Raw genomic sequence first — 19,934 nt, forward strand, 5'->3', positions numbered from 1 at the left:
AAATCCGAATGGCTCTTTTGACAGGGAATTGCTGCCAAGCATGTAACGAGGTCAAGTTGACAAAGTAATTTGCTAATTTCACACATCGTGGAGCTGCTAAGTGTATATTGCTGAACTGTGCATTCCATTCATTTTATTTGAAATATCTGCCGTTGGTGAAGTCAATTGAATGATGAATGTGAATGGAATATTTTGCACTCTGCATAGGGGCGGAGGGAGTGCGATGCTGAACTTTTCACCCCCTCCCTTGAGGTTGGAGAGAATGGTCCCGGTGGGGGTGGGGAAGGGGGGTGCTCGAACTGAGACCTGCAGCTTTAACACACGGATTTCTTCCAGTCAAAGCCCGAGACACGCGATTCCAGGCACTTCATTACATCCCCATAATTGTGTGCGGGTTTTGAAGAGACCTCAGCTGTTTCTATCCTGTTTCTGAAGTATGGTGTTCTCTATCTTTTTGATTCACACATATTAGCCAAGAGTTCACCAAATGACAGCATTCTTTCATAATTAGCTCCCTCTGATGGGCACATATACAATTACATATCATCGCCATTCCTTGCACAATGTAAAAGACTTACATTTATTTATATAGTGCATTTCACGACCAACAGATGTCTCAATGTGCTTTTGGAGTGTAGTCACTGTTGTAATGTGGGAAACGGGGCAGCTAATTTGCGCTCCCATTAGAGCATTCTGAATGCCACATTGAATGGAAAAGAAAATTGAGCATAGTGTAAAATGGGCTACCGAATGTCTAATGCCCATTTAGCACCATCACCCAAGATCAATTTCACCGCTTCCCCACCCCCCCACGCCCATCCCATGTCAGTTGACTAATGATTCCATATCCCTCCCCGGCCACTACCTCTGGCTGAACCAGACTGTTTGTGATCTTGGCATCCTAAGCTTAGCTTCCCCTTTCATCTCGATCACCTACTTCCACCTCTGCAACAATGCCCACAATTGCCCCCCGCTGCTGAAACCCTCATCCATGCCTTTGCCAACTTCCAACGCCAACCTCGCATCCTCCAGGTTCCATAAACTTCAGCTCATCCAAATCTCTGTTGCCCGTAGCCTGTCCTGCACTAACTCCTGCTTGCCTTGCTCCTGTCTTTACTGACCCAGGTTAGTTCCCTGTCCCAAAGATGCCTCAAATTTAAAATTCTCAGCCTCGTATTTAAAGGAGCCCTGCCCCCTCCTATTTTTGTAGTCTTCTCCTGTCCTACTGGCCTCTTCCCCCCCAAGCTCGCCTTTCCTCCAATTCTGGCCTCTCATGCACACCGACCCCTTCTCCGTTCCACCATTGAGACCAAACTGGAGTATTGTGTAGTTTTAGTCCCCTTGCCGAAGGAAGGATATACTTGCCATAGAGGGAGTGCAACGAAGGTTCACCAGACTGATTCCTGGGATGGGGGGATTGTCCTATGAGGAGAGATTAGGCCTATAATTTTCTAGAGTTTAAAAGAATGAGAGGTGATCTCATTGAATCTTACAAGGTTTGATGGAGTAGATGCAGGGAGGATGTTTCCTCAGGCTGGGGAGTCTAGAACCAGGGGTCAGTCTCAGAATAAGGGGTCGGCCATTGAGGACTGAGAGGTGGACAACATTTCTTCACTCAGAGGGTGGTGAATCTTTGGAATTCTCTGCCCCAGAGGGCTGTGGAGGCTCAGTCGTTGAGTATATTCAAGGCAGAGATCGATAGATTTTTGGGCACTAAGCGAATCAAGGGATATGGGGACAGTGCAGGAAAGTGGAGATGAAGTTGAAGATCAGCCATGATCTCATTAAATGGCGGAGGAGGCTCGAGGGGCCGAATGGCCGACTCCTGCTCCTAATTCTGATGTTCTTATTGGTGGTCGTTCCCTCAGCTGCCTGGGCCACAAGCTCTGGAATTCCCTCCTTAAACCTCTCTGCCTCTCTCTCTTCCTTTAAGACCCTCCTCTTTGACCAGGCTTTTGGTCACCCCCCGAAACAGAGCCTTCTTTGTTTTGGCGTCTGTGTTTTGATCCGATTACGGCTCCTGCGAAGCGCTGTGGGGAACATTGCTACTGAAAGGTGCTATACAAATGCACGTTTTGTGCCCCAATTTTCCTCACATTCTGTCACTCTTTGCTCGGACAAGCTTGACTTTCGTTCATGGCTGCTGTTGAATAATAATCAATGGGGCTGACCCGCTGTCGTTGGGACACTTGTATGTGCTCGAGCAGCAGCAGCAGCTGCTCCGCCATTGGGTCAGACCGGCGCTCACGTGACCTCCCGGGCGCTCGGCGATGACGATCGCTTTTGATGCGCGCGGTGAGACGCGCGGGGATCCAGTCTGCCCCGAGCGCGCGCGCGTACCGGCCATGGCGGCTCCCGCCCCCGCCCCTCAGAAGCGCTATTACCGGCAGCGAGCTCACTCCAACCCCATGGCCGATCATGTCTTCGAATAGTGAGTGTGGGCAGGGCACGCGCGGGGGGGGGCTCAGAGACTCTCCCTCCCTCTTCCCCCCCGTCCCCCTCCTCCTTCCCTCCCCCACCCTCTCCCTCCCTGCCATAGGGCATTCTGATTTTTCCTTAAAACTTCTTGGTTATTATACGATTGTTCAAAGGCTGGAGGTGATGATTCATTGTGTCTGTATCTTCTGCCTATTATTTTTGCAGCCCAGTAACCCCTGAAGAAATGGATTGGTCCCAGTACTATCCCGAATACTTCAAAGCACGCTCTGAAAATGACCATCATGATGATGAGAAAGATCTAATCGATGAAAAGAAATTGAAGTTTCGGGTGGAATTTGCAGACATAGGCTGTGGATATGGAGGCTTACTAGGTAAGAGAGAGTTACCTTGCAATCTGGGGTGCATGTGAACAATTTCCTAAATGTTCCATGTTAAACGAAAGAAATACTTGGATTTCAACAGTGCCTTTCACAACCACCGTACGTCTCAAAGCGCTTTACAGCCAATGAAGTACTTTTGGAGTGTCGTCACTGTTGTAATGTAGGAAACACGGCAGCTAATTTGCGCACAGCAAGCTCCCACAAACAGCAATGTGATAATGACCAGATAATGTGCCTTTTTATTATGTTCATTGAGGGATAAATATTGGCCAGGACACCGAGGATAACTCCTCCTGCGCTTCTTCGGAATTGTGCCATGGGATCTTTTACGTGCAGCTCAGAGAGCAGACGGGGCCTCTGTTTAATGTCTCCTCTGAAAGACAGCGCCTCCGACGGGGTGGCACTCCCTCATCACTGCCTCTCTGACAGCGTGACTCCCCTCGCTCTGCGCTGCCCCTCGGACAGCGTGACTCCCCTCGCTCTGCGCTGCCCCTCGGACAGCGTGACACCCCTTGCTCAGCGCTGCCCCAGCACTGGAGTGTCAGCCTAGATTTCTGTGCTCAAGTCTCTGGAGTGGGACTTGAACCCACAACCTTCTGACTCAGGTGAGGGTGCTGCCCACTGAGCCACGGCTGACACTACAGTATTGTATCCTGTTTGGTTTAATTCAGTTCAGATCAAATCAAATCTTCTTCATTCTATGAAACAGCGCAACAAAACCAGGTGGTCTTAAGCTGCCCGCTGCAGCCTCTACTAATAGGGCTTCTTTTCTTTACACAGTTGAGTTATCATCCCTCTTTCCCGAAGCTTTGATTCTGGGTCTAGAAATCCGAGTGAAGGTATCTGACTATGTCATTGATCGCATCGAATCCCTAAGAGCTTCCAACCCTGGGAAGTACCAGAACATCGCTTGCATCAGAAGCAATGCAATGAAGTATTTACCAAACTTCTTCAAAAAAGGGCAGGTACAATGACTGATTTATTCAATGACTGTGATCGTAACCTCCTGGAACTACTGTGCCGAAAATGTCAGAATCCTTTCCGATGTTTAATCATAATCATTAGTTCAATACTTATCCAGAACCTTTAGCACTTTCTCAAAAGTATATAATTTTTTGAGATTCAATTTTGAGGGTTTTTTCTTTCTTTGTTTCTATTTTCAGCTAAGCAAGATGTTCTTTCTCTTTCCGGATCCACATTTTAAAAAGACGAAACATAAATGGAGAATTATTAGCTCAACTTTACTGGCTGAGTATGCTTATGTACTGCGTGTAGGGGTAAGAGGTTTTTCATTCCATACATGGTGTGAAGACCCACGTCAACACCTGATAACGGGCTCCTCAACTTCATCTTGACAAAGCTGCAAACATAGTTATCGGCACAGAGCCGTATAGTTTTAATAATTAGTAACATCATCATCAAAGGCAGTCCCTCGGGATCGAGGAAGACTTGCTTCCACTCTGAACATGAGTTTTTAGGTGACTGAACAGTCCAATACGAGAACCACAGTTGAGGGAAAGGCAGGGTGGGACTGGTTTGCCGCACGCACTCTCCGCTGCCTGCGCTTGTTTTCTGCGACAAGACTCGGTGCTCAGCGCCCTTCCGGATGCACTTCCTCCACTTGGGGCGTTCTTTGGCCAGGGACTCCCAGGTGTCAGTGGGGATACCACTGATGACTCAACAACTGCAACCACGGGTACGGTATCATAGTGGTTATGTTACTGGACTAATGATCCGGAGACGCGAGTTTAAATCCCACCACGGCAGCTGGGGAATTTAAATTCAGTTAATTTAATAGATCTGGAATTAAAAAGCCAGTATCAGTAAAGGCGACCATGAAACTACCGGATTGTTGTAAAAGCCCATCCGGTTCACTGATGTCCTTTTAGGGAAGGAAATCTGCCGTCCTTACCCAATCTGGCCTATTTGTGACTCCAGACCCACAGCAATGTGGTTGACTCTTAACTGCCCTCTGAAATGGCAGCTCACTACCTCCTTCTCGAGGGCAATTGGGGATGGGCAATAACTGCTGGCCTTGCTGACAACGCCCACACCCCGTGAACGGGAAAAACCGTCGGGCATCCTCCCCTCCCCACAGGATGCAGATGGTAGGATGCAGATTTTAAGCTATTACTGGTTGAACTGGGCTACTGGCTTTTTTAAAACTCCTAAACAAGCACAGGCCCTGTTGCTAAGACTTCTCTCCATGGCCTCACCCCATCCTATCTCTGTGACCTCCTCCAACTCTGGCCTTTTGTGCATTCCCGATTTAATCGCTCCACTGTTAGTGGCCGTGCCTTCAGCTGCCTGGGCCCCAAGCTCTAGAACTCCCTCCCTAAATCTCTCCGCCTCTCTACCTCTCTTTCCTCCTTTAAGACGCTCCTTAAAAAACCTACCTCCTCAACCAAGCTTTCGGTCACCTGCCCAAATAGCTGCTAATGCGGCCCGGTGTCAAATTTTGTTTTTGATAATCGCTTCTGTGCCTTGGATTGTTTTACTACGTTAAGAGCACTATATAAATGCAAGTTGTTACATTTGTCTCTGGTTCACTCTTAATGACATTTCGGGTCAAATAACACTTTGTAACTAATGGTAGCAAAAAGCACTGTTAATAAACACATATACCCACATTTAGTTTTATGTGCCAGTGTTTATGCTCCACACGAGCCTCCTCCCACCCCTATGTCATCTCACCCTATCGGCCTATAAATCCATTCCTTTCTCCCTTGTAAAAGGGGAACAGCAATAATCATGGGTATTTTAACCTCTGTATTGATTGGACAAGTCAAATTGGTCAGGGTAGCCTTAAGGAACAGTTCATAGCGTCCATAAGGGACGGGTTCCTTGAGCAGTATGTAACGGAACCAACCAGGGGGCAGGCTATCTTAGATCAGGTCCTGTGTAATGAGACAGGATTAATAAACAATCTCCTAGTAAAGGATCCCCTTGGAATGAGTGATCATAGTGTGATTGAATTTCAAATTCAGATGGAGGGCGAGAAAGTTGGATCTCAAATCAGCATACTAAGCTAAAGCGGACTGGGAAAATAGATGGAAGTGTAGGACGGTTGTTGAACAGTGGCGTTCATTTAAGGAGATATTTCATAACTCTCAAGAAAAATATACTCCAGTGAGAAGGAAAGCTTGTAAAAGAAAAGATAGCCATCCGTGGCTAACTAAAGAAATAAAGGATGGTATCCAATTAAAAACAAGGACATAAAAAATGGCCAAAAACTAGTGAGAAGATTGGGAAGCTTTTAAAAGCCAGCAAAGAACGACTAAAAAAATTATTAAGAAAGGGAAGCTAGACTATGAAAGCAAACTAACACGAAATATAAAAACAGATAGCAAGAGTTTCTACAGGGATATAAAAAGGAAAAGAATGGCTAAAGTAAATGTTGGTCCCTTAGAGGACAAGACCAGGGAATTAGTAATGGGGAACATGGAGATGGCAGAAACTCTGAACAAATATTTTGTATCAGTCTTTACGGTAGAGGACACTAAAAATATCCCAACAGTGGATAGTCTAGGGGCTATGGGGGGGGAGGAACTTAACACAATCACAATCACTAAGGAGGTGGTACTCAGTAAGATAATGGGACTAAAGGCGGATAAATCCCCTGGACCTGATGGCTTGCATCCTAGGGTCTTAAGAGAAGTAGCGGCAGGGATTGTGGATGCATTGGTTGTAATTTACCAAAATTCCCTGGATTCTGGGGAGGTCCCAGCAGATTGGAAAACTGCAAATGTAACGCCCCTATTTTAAAAAAGGAGGCAGACAAAAAGCAGGAAACTATAGACCAGTTAGCCTAACATCTGTGGTTGGGAAAGTGTTGGAGTCCATTATTAAAGAAGCAGTAGCAGGACATTTGGAAAAACATAATTCTGTCAGGCAGAGTCAGCATGGATTTATGAAGGGGAAGTCATGTTTGACAAATTTGCTGGAATTCTTTGAGGATCTAACGAACAGGGTGGATAAAGGGGAACTAGTGGATGTGGTGTATTTGGACTTCCAGAAGGCATTTGACAGGGTGCCACATAAAAGGTTACTGCACAAGATAAAATTTCACGGGGTTGGGGGTAATATATTAGCATGGATAGAGGATTGGCTAACTAACAGAAAACAGAGAGTCAGGATAAATGGTTCATTCTCTGATTGGTGATCAGTAACCAGTGGGGTGCCGCAGGGATCAGTGCTGGGACCCCAACTATTTACAATGTATATTAACGACTTGGATGAAGGGACCGAAAGTTTGCTGATGATACAAAGGTGGGAGGAAAGGCAATGTGTGAGGAGGGCACAAAAAGCCTGCAAAAGGACATAGACAGGCTAAGAAATTTGGCAGATGGAGTATAATGTTGGAAAGTGTGAGGTCATGCACTTTGGCAGAAAAGATCAAAGAGCAAGTTATTATTTAAATGGAGAAAAATTGCAAAGTGCTGCAATACAGCGGGACCTGGGGGTACTTGTGCATGAAACACAAAAGGTTAGTATGCAGGTACAGCAAGTGATCAGGAAGGCCAATGGAATCCTGGCCTTTATTGCCAAGGGGATAGAGTATAGAAGCAGGGAAGTCTTGCTACAGTTATACAGGGTATTGGTGAGGCCACACCTGGAATACTGCGTACAGTTTTGGTTTCCATATTTAAGAAAGGATATACTTGCTTTGGAGGCAGTTCAGAGAAGGTTCACGAGGTTGATTCCGGAGATGAGGGGGTTGACTTATGAGGAAAGGTTGAGTAGGTTGGGCCTCTACTCATTGGAATTTAGAAGAATGAGAGGTGAAACATGTGGGATTATGAGGGGCTTGACAAGGTGGATGCAGAGAGGATGTTTCCACTGATGGGGGAGACTAGAACTAGGGAGCATAATCTTAGAATAAGTGGTCGCCCATTTAAAACTGAGATGAGGAGGAATTTCTTCTCTCAGGAGGTTGTAAATCTGTGGAATTCGCTGCCTCAGAGAGCTGTAGAAGCTGGAACATTGAATAAATTTAAGACAGAGGTAGACAGTTTCTTAACTGATAAGGGGTTATGGGGAGAGGGCGGGGAAGTGGAGCTGAGTCCACGATCGTATTAAATGGCAGAGCAGGCTCGAGGGGCAGCATGGCCTACTCCTATTTCTTATGTTCCCTCGTGCGTATATCTAGCTTCCCCTTAAATGCATCTGTGCTATTCTCAACCACTCCCTGTGGTAGCGACTTCCACATTCACACCACTCTCTGGGTAAAGAGGTTTCTGCGTAATTCCCTAAAGGATTAGTTAGTGACTATCATATTTATGACCGATGTTCCCCATAAGCTGCGCGGGAGTGCTCCAAGGAGGCCGTGTAGTCGGCTGGTCGGCTTATCAATGCAAAAGCTGCACGTGCACGGTATTTCGAATGGCCCACACAGCCTCTTAAAGGGGCCGCGCGGTGCCAAAAAATTACAGGGAATATGTTTATGACCTAGTTTTGGTCTTCCCCCCCCTCCCCCCCCACGTGGAAACATCTTCTCTACGTCGACCCTATTAAGCCCCTTCATAATTTTAAGGACCTTGATTAGATCACTTCAGCCTTCTCTTTTCTTGAGGGGAAAAAAGCCCCAGCCTGTTCAGTCTTCGGTAGTTAGAAGCTCTCGGTTCCGATGTATCATATATCATTTTCACTCACTACCTGTTTATGTGGCCTGTTCTCGGCAAATATACGGAAACTAGAAATCTTACACCAAAGTGTTCATGTCTTTTATTAAAACTATACCCACATTTAGTTTTATGAAGTAACGGTGCTTTTTCAGGTAATAATGGCAGTATTTAACCTGTTTTGCTGTCATGTTTTAACGATATATTTGCGGGTTTTTTCTCATTAGGGTTTGGTCTATACTATTACTGATGTGCAGGAAGTACACGAGTGGATGGTCAAACACTTCACACAACACCCATTGTTTGAACATGTCCAACTAGAGGAACTGGTGAGAATCTTCTGTGGAAGTTACAACACCAAAAAGTGTTTTTTTTTAAAAAAAGAATTGTACTTCTAAAGCATAATGTATCCAGAATCCTTTGTGCATTAGTTGTTTTACCAACATTGTCTTTTTGTGCTAATGTTGCCAGCGTACAGCTCCATGGGTGTCGCTGGTCCTTTGGTTTCACGCCCAACTTGCTTTCTGGTGGGCAGCACACTCGCCTCTGAGTCAGAAGGTTGTGGGTTCCAGTCCCGCTCCAGGAGCTTGAGCACAAAAATCCAGGCTGGCACTCTGGTGCAGTACCGAGGTAACGTTGCACTGTCAGAGGCCCCATCTTCCCCCTCGAGTGGACGCAAAAGATCCCACGGCACTATTTCGAAGAAGAGTTCTTCCCGGTGCCCTGGGCCAATATTTATCCCTCAACCAACATCACTAAAACAGATTATCTGGTCATTATCACATTGCTGTTTGCGGGAGCTTGCTTGTGCGCAAATTGGCTGCCGCGTTTCCCACATTGCAATAGCGACTACACTCCAAAAGTACTTCATTGGCTGTAAAGCGCTTTGGGACGTCCGGTGATTGGGAAAGGTGCTATATAAATGCAAGTCTTTCTTTTAATTCTTCGTGTTTGAAAGTAGAGAGTGAATTTCTGCAGCCGATCAGAGCTCGGCCCTGATCCTGTCCTTGCTTGATGTTCATATAAGTGCACTTTTCAGCAGGAGTGTGAAACCCCAGCTGTGTTTGATCTTCCCCTCCCTCGCCCAGGGACATAGCTACTTGGGCAAGCTATCAGCTGGCAGCCAACACTCATCGAAGCCCATCAGCAAAGGAGGCAACATATTTGGGCAGGGAGAGAATTGGCATGAAAATTTTGAGCTGGCCTTGTCTCGTGCCGACATAGACTTTTGTGTTTAGAAGCGAAAAGATTCCTTCCGAGTGTGATGAGCTGGAGATCTTGTACTAAGAAGGTATATCCGTGCCAAATTGACCGTTTGAAGTCGTTCAGTTCCGAGCTTTCTGGCTCTGCCCCCATCTCGTGCTGTGGGGCTTTCCTCCGATCCCCTTTTTCCGCTAGTTTGTGATCCTCCACTCTGTTTGGAGGCCACAGGGAAGGAAAATCAGAGTTGTCCCCGTGCTACTGTCAATGCACCTTCTGGTTCCCCATTCACAGCAGGTCCGGGCGGGAGTCGCCCATTCCCCCTCGGCCATAGTTGGAGAATGAGCCTGGGAGACTTCTTTGACAAGAAATGGAGAATGCTCTGATGCCTATTTTTATTTATTTAAACCAGAAGGATGACGTCATCGTCGACCGTCTCGGTGTATGCACGGAAGAAGGTAAAAAAGTATTGCGGAATGGAGGACAGAATTTCACTGCAGTGTTCCGGCGAGTGGAGCATAAACAGAAGCTGAAAATCGAAGAGGCAAGGTCGTGAGAGGAGCACTTCTTGCTTTGACTTTACCAAGGGAAGTAACTATTGGAAGGCACACAGCTTGATTGGGACGTACTGCACACAATCTCTTGTGGCTGGATTGCAGAGTGCCTCACATCTTTTATAATATATATATAAACCAGAAAATAACCCCAACTGCAGCCTTCAAACACGTGTGAGAGTTGATAACTATCCATTCTTGCATGGTGTGTCGGTATTTTGGTGTGTCGAAAGTATAAGTAGAGGCTTTGAAAATCTGTTGCCTTGTGGCATTTTTACAGATGTGTCTCTTTTAAGATTACCTAGAGCAAGAAATAAGGGGGATCGCATTGTAAAATACTACCCAGCGAACAATGTGGCTGCTGTTCGAACAAGTTCATATTCTTGCTGTGATTGAGAATTGTGTGATGCCATGAATTAGTTTTGAGACACTTGCTTATATCCATAGCTTCTAAAACTGCTACCTACATTACAATAGTGACCACCAATGTTCCCCCTAATTATATTTTTGGGTGCCCGATCCCTTTAATAGGCTGCGTGGCCCATTCAAAATCTCCGCTTTGCAAAGCCAGTCCCAGTTTAGCGGGAATGTTGGTGACTACACTTCAAAAAGTCCTTCATTAGCTTCGGGGCAGCCTGAGGTTGTGAAAGGCGTGATAGAAATGCAAGTCTCTTTCTTTACATCAAAGAGGATTTATCAAGCAGACGCAATGCTACGTTACTAACCTAAATAACTTTTGCTTAGTCAGAAGCTTATGGGTTCAAATTCCACTCCAGGCCTTGGTCTCATAATCTGGACTGACTGGAGGGAGGGGGAGGGGGGCGGGGGCAGGGCAGTATTGAAGGAGCGCCGCACTGTCGGAGGGGCAGTACTGAGGGAGTGTCGGAGGGGCAGTAAACATAGAATCATAGAAAATGGGTGCAGGAGTAGGCCATTCGGCCCTTCGAGACTGCATCACCATTCAATAAGATCATGGCTGATCATTCACCTCAGTACCCCTTTCCTGCTTTCTCTCCATGCCCCTTGATCCTTTTAGCTGTAAGGGCCATATCTAACTCCCTCTTGAATATATCCAATGAACTGGCATCAACAACTCTGCGGCAGGGAATTCAACAGGTTAACAACTCTGAGTGAAGAAGTTTCTCCTCATCTCGGTCCTAAATGGCCTACCCCTTATCATTAGACTGTGACCCCTGGTTCTGGATTTCCCCAGTATCGGGAACATTCTTCCTGCCTCTAACCTGTCCAGTCCCGTCAGAATTTTATATGTTTCTATGAGATCCCCTCTCATTCTTCTAAACTCCAGTGAATACAGGCCCAGTCAATCCAGTCTCCTCATATCAGTCCTGCCATCCCGGGAATCAGTCTGGTGAACCTTCGCTGCACTCCCTCAATAGCAAGAACGTCCTTCCTCAGATTAGGAGACCAAAACTGAACACAATATTCCAGGTGAGGCCTCACCAAGGCCCTGTACAACTGCAGTAAGACCTCCCTGCTCTGATACTCAAATCCCCTAGCTATGAAGGCCAACATGCTGTTTGCCTTCTTCACCGCCTGCTGAACCTGCATGCCAACTTTCGATGACTGATGTACCATGACACCCCAGGTCTCGTTGCACCTCCCCTTTTCCTAATCTGTCACCATTCAGATAATCTGACTTCCTGTTTTTGCCACCAAAGTGGATAACCTCACATTTATCCACATTATACTGCATCTGCCATGCATTTGCCCACTCACCTAACCTGTCCAAGTCACCCTGCAACCTCTTCGCATCCTCCTCACAGCTCACACCGCCACCCAGCTTCGTGTCATCTGCAAACTTAGAAATATTACACTCAATTCCTTCATCTAAATCATTGATGTATATTGTAAATAGCTGAGGTTCCAGCACTGAGCCCTGCGGCACCCCACTAGTCACTGCCTACCATTCTGAAAAGGACCCGTTTATCCCGACTCTCTGCTTCCTGTCTTCCAACCAGTTCTCTATCCACGTCAATACATTACCCCCAATACCATGTGCTTTAATTTTGCACACTAATCTCTTGTGTGGGACCTTATCAAAAGCCTTTTGAAAGTCGAAATACACCACATCCACTGGTTCTCCCTTGTCCACTCTACTAGTTACATCCTCAAAAAATTCTAGAAGATTTGTCAAGCATGATTTCCCTTTTATAAATCCATGCTGACTTGAACCGATCCTGTCACTGATTTCCAAATGTGCTGCTATTTCATCTTTAATAATTGATTCCAACATTTTCCCCACTACTGATGTCAGGCTAACTGGTCTATAATTACCTGTTTTCTCTCTCCTTTTTTAAGAAGTGGTGTTACATTAGCTATCCTCCAGTCCATAGGAACTGATCCAGAGTCGATAGACTGTTGGAAAATGATCACCAATACATCCACTATTTCTAGGGCCACTTGCTTAAGTACTCTGGGATGCAGACTATCAGGCCTCGGGGATTTATCGTCCTTCAATCCCATCAATTTCCCTAACACACTTTCCTGACTAATAAGGATTTCCTTCAGTTCCTCCTTCTCGCTAGACCCTTGGTCCCCTTGTATTTCCGGAAGGTTATTTGTGTCTTCCTGCAGTACTGAGGGGGTGCTGCGCTGTCGTAGGGGTGGTACCGAGGGAGTGCTGCGCTGTCGGATGTGCCGTCTTGCAGATGAGATGATAACCATCTGTCTTTGTTTAAATAAATATCCCCCATTCAAAGAAGAATTTTCCCAGTGTCCTGGCCAATGTTCCTCCCTCGACATCGCCACCAAATATGGATTAACTGATCATTCATTTCTTTTGTGTTTTGTTGGATATTTTTGTGCATAAATTGGCTGTGGAACATGCATACATAATAGTAACTACATTTCAAAAGAAATTCTTTAAATGTGTAGCACTTTGGAACACCGAGGTGATATTGAGGCTATAAAATAAATTCAAGTTTGTTCATCTGTGATTTTTTTTCCCCCCCTTTTTTTTTTAGTTTTATTCCATAGTCAAAAATATTCAAATTGGCCGTGTGACTGGTCACCTGGGGACAACTACTTACTAAATTAAAAATTAATCCTTGTTTCATATATGAGGGATTATAACCATGGTTCTTAATCCAAGTCGTGATGAAAAAGGACTATATTGATCCTGTACTTTTTAAAAGAGGTATGTATTTATTATTCCGATCTAGCGGTCTTGTAAAAAAAAAACCTGTCTTCTCATAATACTGAGCTGCTCAAAGCGACCCATGCAACACAGCATTGTAAACATTCTGTAACACAAATTTCCATTTCACATTTCTCCCAAATATTGTTCATCCTCCCGTTCCCAAGAATTGACGCTCTTTTTTCAAATGGAAAGGAGAAAATGAGCAAAATCCAAGTTTGTTCTGATTTTCCACGATTGGGACTTTATACAATATGGCCAGGTTTTCAGTAAGCCAGGTGCCATGGGTACTAATACCAGACTGATTCATTACCTATACGGGTATTGAAGCTGTCCCACAACAGGTCCCAGGTTCAAGGTAACACCACTGCTAACCCGATCAGAAGGTTTACAATCCCACATCGTTTCCAGTAGACTTTGGTAATGGATTGGATTGAACCAGCTCCGGTACACTTTGACACCAGTTAAGTGTACCATTCTGTCTTCCACACACAATCTGTGGCTATTTGCATCAAAGCTGCCGTGTTTTCAGGTGTGAAGGTCAGTAATTATAGCACAGGACTTGTAAAAGGGCAATAATTAACTGAAAGGGTCATCATGTGAGTTTAAGCTGTAAAGATAAAAGCTCACGGGGTTGGGGATAATATGTTAGCATAGATAGAGGATTAGTTAACTAACAGAAAACAGAGAGTCAGGATGAGTGGGTCATTTTCCGGTTGGCAAACAGTGACTAGTGGGGTGCCGCAGGGATCGGTGCTGGATCCTCAACTATTTACAATCTATATTAATGACTTGGATGAAGGGGCCGAGTGTAATGTAGCCAAGTTTGCTGATGATACAAAGATGGGTGGGAAAGCAAATTGTGAGGCGGACACAAGAAATTTGCAAAGGGATAGACAGGCTAAGTGAGTGGGCAAATATTTGGCAGATGGAGTATAATGTGGGAAAATGTGAGGTTATCCACTTTGGCAGGAATAATAGAAAAGCAAACTATAATTTAAATGGAGGAAAATTGCAAAGTGCTGCAGTACAGAGAGACCTGGTTGTCCTTGTGCATGAAACACAAAAAGTGAGTATGCAGGTACAGCAAGTGATCAGGAAGGCAAATGGAATGTTGGTCTTTATTGTAAGGGGGATAGAGGATAAAAGCAGAAAAGTCCTGCTACAACTGTACAGGGTGTTGGTGAGGCCACACCTGGAGTACTGCGTACAGTTTTGGTCTCCATATTTAAGAAAGGATATACTTGCATTGGAGGCTGTTCAGAGAAGGTTCACTAGGTTGATTCCGGAGATGAGGGGGTTGACTTATGAAGATAGGTTGGGCACAAGCTCATTGGAGTTCAGAAGAATGAGAGATGATATTAAAACTTATAAAATAATGGGGGGCTCAACAAGGTGGATGCAGAGAGGATATTTCCACTCATAGGGGAAACTAAAACTCAGGGACATAGTCTCAGAATAAGGGGCCGCCCATTTAAAACTGATGAGAAATTTCTTCTCTGAGGGTTGTAAATCTGTGGAATTCTCTGCCCCAGAGAGCTGTGGAGGCTGAGTCATTGAATATATTTAAGGCGGAGATAGACAGATTTTTGAGCGATAAGGGAGTAAAGGGTTATGGGGAGCGGGCAGGGAAGTGGAGCTGAGTCCATGATCAGATCAGCCATGATCTTATTGAATGGCGGAGCAGGCTCGAGGGGCTGTATGGCCTACTCCTCCTATTATCTTGTTATGAGTTGGGAAGTTACTGCCGCTTTGCCAAAATGTCCTTATTTCTTCCATTCAAAATTAAAAACTGCAGGTTTATGCTCCTGGGGTTCAGTCTGTCTTCTGTAAATGATTTTCATTGTGACCACTCTGAAAATACAGCCGCTTTTGGCGCAATAAAATTATGCCTTGTGTATGAGGCCATTGAGAACCATGCTTGTGTTTTACTGGGTATTGTAGTGAATGTTCCCATTCATTCATCACCCCCTGTGCTCGCTGACCTACATTGGCTCCTGGTTAAGCAATGCCTCGATTTTATTTAAAAAAAATTCTCATCCTTGTTTTCAAATCCCTCCATGGCCTCGCCCCTCCCTATCTCTGTAATCTCCAGCCTCACAACCCCCGAGGTGTCTGCACTCCTCAAATTTTGTCCTCTTGAGCATCCCCGATTTTAATCGCTCCACCATTGGCGGCCGTGCCTTCAGATGCCTGGGCCCTAAGCTCTGGAATTCCCTCACTAAACCTCTCTGCCTCTTTCCTCCTTTTAAGAATCTCCTTTTGAAACCTACCTTTTTGACCAAGCTGTTGGTCATCTGCCCTAATTTCTCCTTGTGTGCCTTGGTGTCAAATTTTGTTTACTTTTTTTACTTAAGTATTTACTTATCATAGAAATTTATGGCACAGAAGGAGGCCATTTGGCCCATCATGTCTGGGCTGGCAGAAAAAGCTATCCTGGCTGATCCCACATTCTGTAGCCCTGTAGGGTTACGCACGTCAATCAGTTTGCCTTAAAGGGGCATGCACCTACACTTCAGTTGCTGACTCTGATGGCCACATCCTCGAATGCTGAAGGAAGTCAGAGCAAATAGCAGATGCTCTGATCGCAAGCTTTCAAACATCCTTGAAAGTTGTGCAGGGGACTGGAGGGCTGACCATGTAATGTGAAGTGGGGCTTTCGAGCACTGCTATAATTAAAGGGTTAAGAATGGATCTCGGAACTAAAAAGGGCTTTTGTAGCGGTCAACTTTACAAGCTGTGCAACCTGAGGACAATTACAAATAGCCAAACTGTTGAACCACAGGAGGCCCAGAGAGGCAGTTAAACAGGGCAAGGGGTCAAAAGTGACATGTTGGAAAAACTCCATTTGGTATGAGACATAGGCCAATGATTGTGTGACGCGAAAGGGAATTCGTCAATCAACAATTGTGCACGTGGGCTTTGGGCCAATTAAACGGCATGGGGGGGACATACACGAGGCTGACGTGCATCATTAAGTGTATAAAAATGTTGCTTGGAACTTTGTATCATTGGAGAAACCTGGCTACAGACAAACTAACAGGCAGGCTCCCCACCGGACTACTTGAATCGTCGAACCCAGACCTGGTGTGTTTATTTTAAATACTCCACTACATAACACTTCTATTCAAGAAGGAAGAACGGAATAAACCAGGTAACTATAGCCCTAACGTCGGAAATGGGTAAGCTTCTACAGGCCTTCATACTGGGATAAAATTAATACTCACTTTAAAAGACAAGGATTAATTAAGGACAGCCAGCATAGATTTGTAAAAGGCAAGTCATACCTGACAATCAAGTTATTTGAGGAAATCATTCCATCATAGGTAGTCCCTTGGAATCGAGGAAGACTTGCTTCCACTCAGTGGCTGTACAGTTCATTACGAGAACCACTGTCCCTGTCACAGGTGGGACAGACAGTCGTTGAGGGAAAGGGAGGGTGGGACAGGTTTGCCGCACACACTTTCCGCTGCCTGTGCTTGATTTCTGCATGCTCTTGGCGATGAGACTCGCACAATTTAGTGTGGATAGTAAAAACACCATCCTTGGTAGCTGTTTTGGGTGCCACTAATAAAACCTGTTAGCAGCCAAGGATGTTTTGCCATATTAATTGCATTTATGTGATAAATACGATACAGTGGGTTGGTGAGGAAGCACAAACGGGTAACCATTTGTCAGACCCGTGTTAACATCATGAACCTCTTCAGCCTGTTGCTACAATAGCGAGTGACAGTACAGATGCCATTCTGTCGGTGGTTCAATGACTAAGGGCACTGCTGGGGTTGAGAATACAAACGATAAAACTTGGGTTTGATACCTAGTCTGCTGAGTTTGCGAATCTCATTTGACGCACTGGTGCAGGTGCTACAGTTGACCTCCGTGCCTCTGGCCCAGGGAGGGGAGGGAAACCAGCTGAGGGGGGGAGGTTCCTGCCCTTTCTCACTCTCCAGTAACTTGTGCTGGGGAGCGCACATAATGGATGCTGGGTGAAGACGCTTTCTAGCCCTCTGTGCAGCCTCACACAAGAAGAATGGCCACTTCAGCCAGGTACCCAGAAGATTGCGTGCTGCCACCTGTGGAACCGCACCCCAGTGAGTCACTGCCTGCAGAATTTGGAATAGTATTTCATTGGGCAATGTGTTGCACGAGCCGTATTTTTCAATATGATGCTCTGATATTGTTTTGTTTTAAAGGAGACAGTAGCAATCATGTATTAATCCCATTCAATCACAACTTGTATTTATATAGCACCTTTCACGTAAAGAATGGACCAAGGCAGATCAGAGAAGAGCTGACTTGTTTGTATCAAGCTTTGATTTGACTACCTGAGGTTTAAAGACCTTTTCAACCAATATAGGGCTGTGACAGTTCCATCTTGTGTGTAGGACTGCTACTAAAGAACCGATGGTCATTGCTAAATGTGAGTTTCCGAGGGTCCTGCTATTCGAATTTCACTCTGTACAAACAAAAAGGCTAGATGCAGTGGGGACTCTTTAGGAATACTAGTGTGAGCAAGGCTCCCGTTTCAAATGCCATCTGCAAAATTTGCACTTGCAGGTAAATAATGATGTACAAGTTAAGGGAATCACGAGATACGGGGATCGGGTGGGAAAGTGGAGTTGAGGTCGAAAACCAGCCATGATCTCATTGAATGGCCTGCTCCTCCTATTACGTTTTTATGTACTCAGCACTGCTAGGTAGACAGACGTGTGGAGTTGTGTACAGTTAGCATGGCACATAGGTAGGGGTGAGAGCGCGAGAGCTGCCTACAGGCTCAACAGGGAAGTGGGTCCGGAGCAGAGTTTTCCCATTTTTCGTAAGTCATTCCAGCGAAATGCTGTTGAATATCTTGGCAATTAGCACCTGAGAAAGTGTTTCCTTTAAACAACATTGTCAAGATCGTTAATTGGTGTATAATATATAGAGATGCTATTGCAGCAATCAAATGTGAAATATCACTCAATACATTTGCTGTTATCCCATCACACTTGTTAATCCATCAGTGTGAATATCATCATGTGCCAGTAATGTGGAGCACTATCCACAGTGCGTGAAAAACAATCGCTATCTTGGCTTCAAAACTTAATCTCATCTTGGGGTTCAGATAATGGTCACAAACAGACTGGGTCTCACTTATTGCAATGCATCATCTGAACCTCTGGATGAGATTCCGGCCTCATCCGTGCCTTTGTTACCTCCAGACTTGACTCTTCCAACGCACTCCTGGCTGGCCTCCCACATTCTACCCTACATAAACTAGAGGTGATCCAAAACTCGGCTGCCCCGTGTCCTAACTCGCACTGAGTCCCACTCACCCATCACCCCCTGTGCTCGCTGACCTACATTGGCTCCCGGTTAAGCAACGGCTCGATTTCAAAATTCTCGTCCTTGTTTACAAATCCCTCCATGGCCTCGTCCCTCCCTATCTAATCTCCTCCAGCCTCAACACCCCGAGATGTCTACGCTCCTCTAATTCTGCCCTCTTGAGCATCCCTGATTATAATCACTCAAACATTGGTGGCCGTGCCTTCTGTTGCCTGGGCCCTAAGCTCTGGAACTCCCCTCCCTAAACCTCTCTACCTCTCTTTCCTCCTTCAAGACGCTCCTTAAAACATACCTCTTTGACCAAGCTTTTGGTCACCTGCCCCTAATTTCTACTTATGCAGCTCGGTGTCAATTTTTTTTATCTCATAACACTCCTGTGAAGCACCTTGGGACGTTTCACTATGTTAAAGGCGCTATATAAATACAAGTTGTTGTTATACTCACTCCCAGGCAATGTTCACCAGAAGCTTCGCTTTGTTCTGCGTGGCGTGTTTCTTTCAATGCGAGGTCCCTTTAAATTTCTGCCACGCATGGTATTTCCGATGTAATAGCTTGTGAGCGGCCGGCACGGGACCTTGCGGATTACTGTGCGGCCCCGCATGCCCCTGCGCACAGCTTAGAGGGAACATCACTCTCAGGTATCCACATTTAGCCAGTGGAGTTATTTAACCAATAAGGGGTTATGGGGAGCGGGCGGGGAAGTGGAGGTGAGTCCATGATCAGATCAGCCATGATCGTATTTAAATGACGGAGCAGGCAGAGCCGTATGGCCCACTCCTCCTATTTCTTATGTTCCACACAATTACACTCAACCTGTCTTGTTTAAGGCCTGAACTCTGCTCTATTTGAAGTGTAGTAGCCTAGATCTGAAATAACTGACTCCCAACAGATGTATAGTAAGGATTTCAACATTCCCCTCTCCATCCATTTTGTCAGTTCCTGTTGAGCGTTTGCTGTGAAATATTTTTACTAATTCCAGGTAAGTAGCATTTTAAATATTAAACTTTTCTGGTAGACAAATTCTCGCCTATTTTTAATTGTAATGGTATATTTACCAAAACGCAAACTCTTTCATGTTATTTCGGCCCATCGTGTCCGCGCCGGCTGAAAAAGAGCTACCCAGCCTAATCCCACTTTCCAGCTCTCGGTCCGTAGCCCTGTAGGTTACGGCACTTCAAGGTGCACATCCAAGTACTTTTTAAATGCAATGAGGGTGTCTGCCTCTACCAACCTTTGGAAGTCATTCTGTTTATGCAGC

The 19,934-nt window shown here is 45.5% G+C and overlaps 1 protein-coding gene across 1 annotated transcript; it reads left to right on the forward strand.

Annotated features, from left to right (window-relative positions):
* Positions 1 to 2,311: 2,311 nt before the first annotated feature.
* mettl1 (methyltransferase 1, tRNA methylguanosine) lies at positions 2,312 to 11,002 on the forward strand. The gene is made up of 6 exons (XM_070869660.1): positions 2,312 to 2,431; positions 2,644 to 2,810; positions 3,600 to 3,784; positions 3,983 to 4,096; positions 8,668 to 8,769; positions 10,053 to 11,002. Exons 1-6 carry the CDS (start codon positions 2,346 to 2,348, stop codon positions 10,194 to 10,196), a joined length of 798 nt encoding a protein of 265 aa, XP_070725761.1. The 5' UTR covers positions 2,312 to 2,345; the 3' UTR covers positions 10,197 to 11,002.
* Positions 11,003 to 19,934: the final 8,932 nt, after the last annotated feature.

The sequence above is a fragment of the Pristiophorus japonicus genome, chromosome X (genome assembly GCF_044704955.1).
Source record: "Pristiophorus japonicus isolate sPriJap1 chromosome X, sPriJap1.hap1, whole genome shotgun sequence".
In the NCBI taxonomy this organism is placed as follows: Eukaryota; Metazoa; Chordata; class Chondrichthyes; family Pristiophoridae; genus Pristiophorus; species Pristiophorus japonicus.

Excerpts from the sequence above, each read along its gene's own strand:
- mettl1 (XM_070869660.1), top strand. The coding sequence starts at position 2,346 with ATGGCGGCTCCCGCCCCCGCCCCTCAGAAGCGCTATTACCGGCAGCGA. Across the intron at positions 2,432-2,643 it reads GCCGATCATGTCTTCGAATA|CCCAGTAACCCCTGAAGAAA; the intron begins GTGAGTGTGGGC and ends TTATTTTTGCAG. Across the intron at positions 8,770-10,052 it reads ATGTCCAACTAGAGGAACTG|AAGGATGACGTCATCGTCGA; the intron begins GTGAGAATCTTC and ends TATTTAAACCAG.